This window comes from Papilio polytes, unplaced genomic scaffold (genome assembly GCF_000836215.1).
Source record: "Papilio polytes unplaced genomic scaffold, Ppol_1.0 DF823923.1, whole genome shotgun sequence".
NCBI lineage: Eukaryota > Metazoa > Arthropoda > Insecta > Lepidoptera > Papilionidae > Papilio > Papilio polytes.
The window spans coordinates 2,879,774-2,881,110 of NW_013525281.1; the positions used below are offsets into that span (position 1 = coordinate 2,879,774).

At 31.6% G+C, this 1,337-nt stretch overlaps 1 protein-coding gene across 1 annotated transcript in view; it reads right to left on the bottom strand.

The window, feature by feature from the left end:
- The window catches only part of LOC106102089 (dystroglycan), a 51,842-nt gene that overhangs the window by 18,866 nt on the left and 31,639 nt on the right, over positions 1–1,337 (bottom strand). The window contains exon 4 of the mRNA XM_013281498.1: positions 296–442. Coding sequence (XP_013136952.1) covers positions 296–442 — 147 coding nt within the window. The remainder of the gene's footprint in view (positions 1–295; positions 443–1,337) is intronic.

Consider the following 1,337-nt stretch of genomic DNA (forward strand, 5'->3'; position numbering starts at 1 on the left):
GCAAACAAACTATCACTAGCTATCACTAGCACACATTTGTAGTTATTGTGGGACTTTGATCACCTTAATGTTGCCGCCACTCACTTGCCCCCTTCTTTTATAAAAAATGAATGTTAAATTCCATACATGGTGGTGACTATTTATCTTTTTCAGTTATTTTGTGTGAGATAAAGTAAAGAAATATTGTAAAAAATCCACAAATGTTCAGTTTTTTTTTATCTCAAAAAATGTTTAAGGTTAGGATTGGATTAAATTAAAAATTATGAAGGTTTTGATGTCAAATACAATTTTGAACCTTGTAAGCTACGACGTCACCGGAGAAAGCTTCTTTGGGTATTTCCATACGGAACAGATGGCCCACGTAGGCCGATGTGTCGGGAACACCCCATAATCTTCTTAGGCCATTTTTTGCTATTTCTGAATGGTTTGCTGTCAGTTCAACCTAATAACAAATAATTACACTTAAATAAACAGGAATTGAAATTTTTCGTTGAGTTTATATTTTGGTATTTCCTGAAACCTTTTGATCTCCTAATCTTATATGGAAATACCTAATTTAGATATAACTATGTATGGATATTTCCTGTGAATATGAAAATATGAATGTATCCAAACATATTTGAGTACATACTGATTATGTTATCATTTCTTAAACTAGTAACGTTCACTTTTCCAAACATTTTAATGTAAATCCTAATAAATTGTGTGACATAATAAAAATGTACAAATAAAAATATTAAGCATTTCGCTCGCAAGTAAAATATAAAAGTACATTTTGCCTTCCAAACATCTAAATATGTTTGGTATGAAAAAGCTTTCAACGAAAAATTGTATACGGAGAGAGAAAAATCTCGGTAAATCGTGAGAGCTGATGCTGAGTGTTAACGAATCCACACGAATGGTATACGATAACGCTGTTAGCTGCCATATTGTAGCTTTTTATGGGCTCTATACGTCGTTTTGGATCGTCTTGGAAGTTTATTAATGTTTATCTAAGTGTTTATGCAGTGATGTTTTCTTTATAAAATATTTTTATAATTCGATTATACTTTAAAATGGTTTTATTTGAAACATTTATGGTTTAATAACCAAGCTATAATTGAAAATATAATAATGAGTAATTTAATTTTAACGCCAATCTTTATAACTTTTAAATACAATAGTAATAAATATTATAATAATAGTTAATAGCGAAGGGCTTCGACCAACATCTTAAGAAGTTCTCGCTAGACATTTGGAATAAGGGTCCGATTCAAAAGGCGGTTATTTTAGAAACCGCACGCATAGTGAGGAGGTTCCTGTCTCTGCAGCCCTGACCACTGGTTGCTTGAGTCATC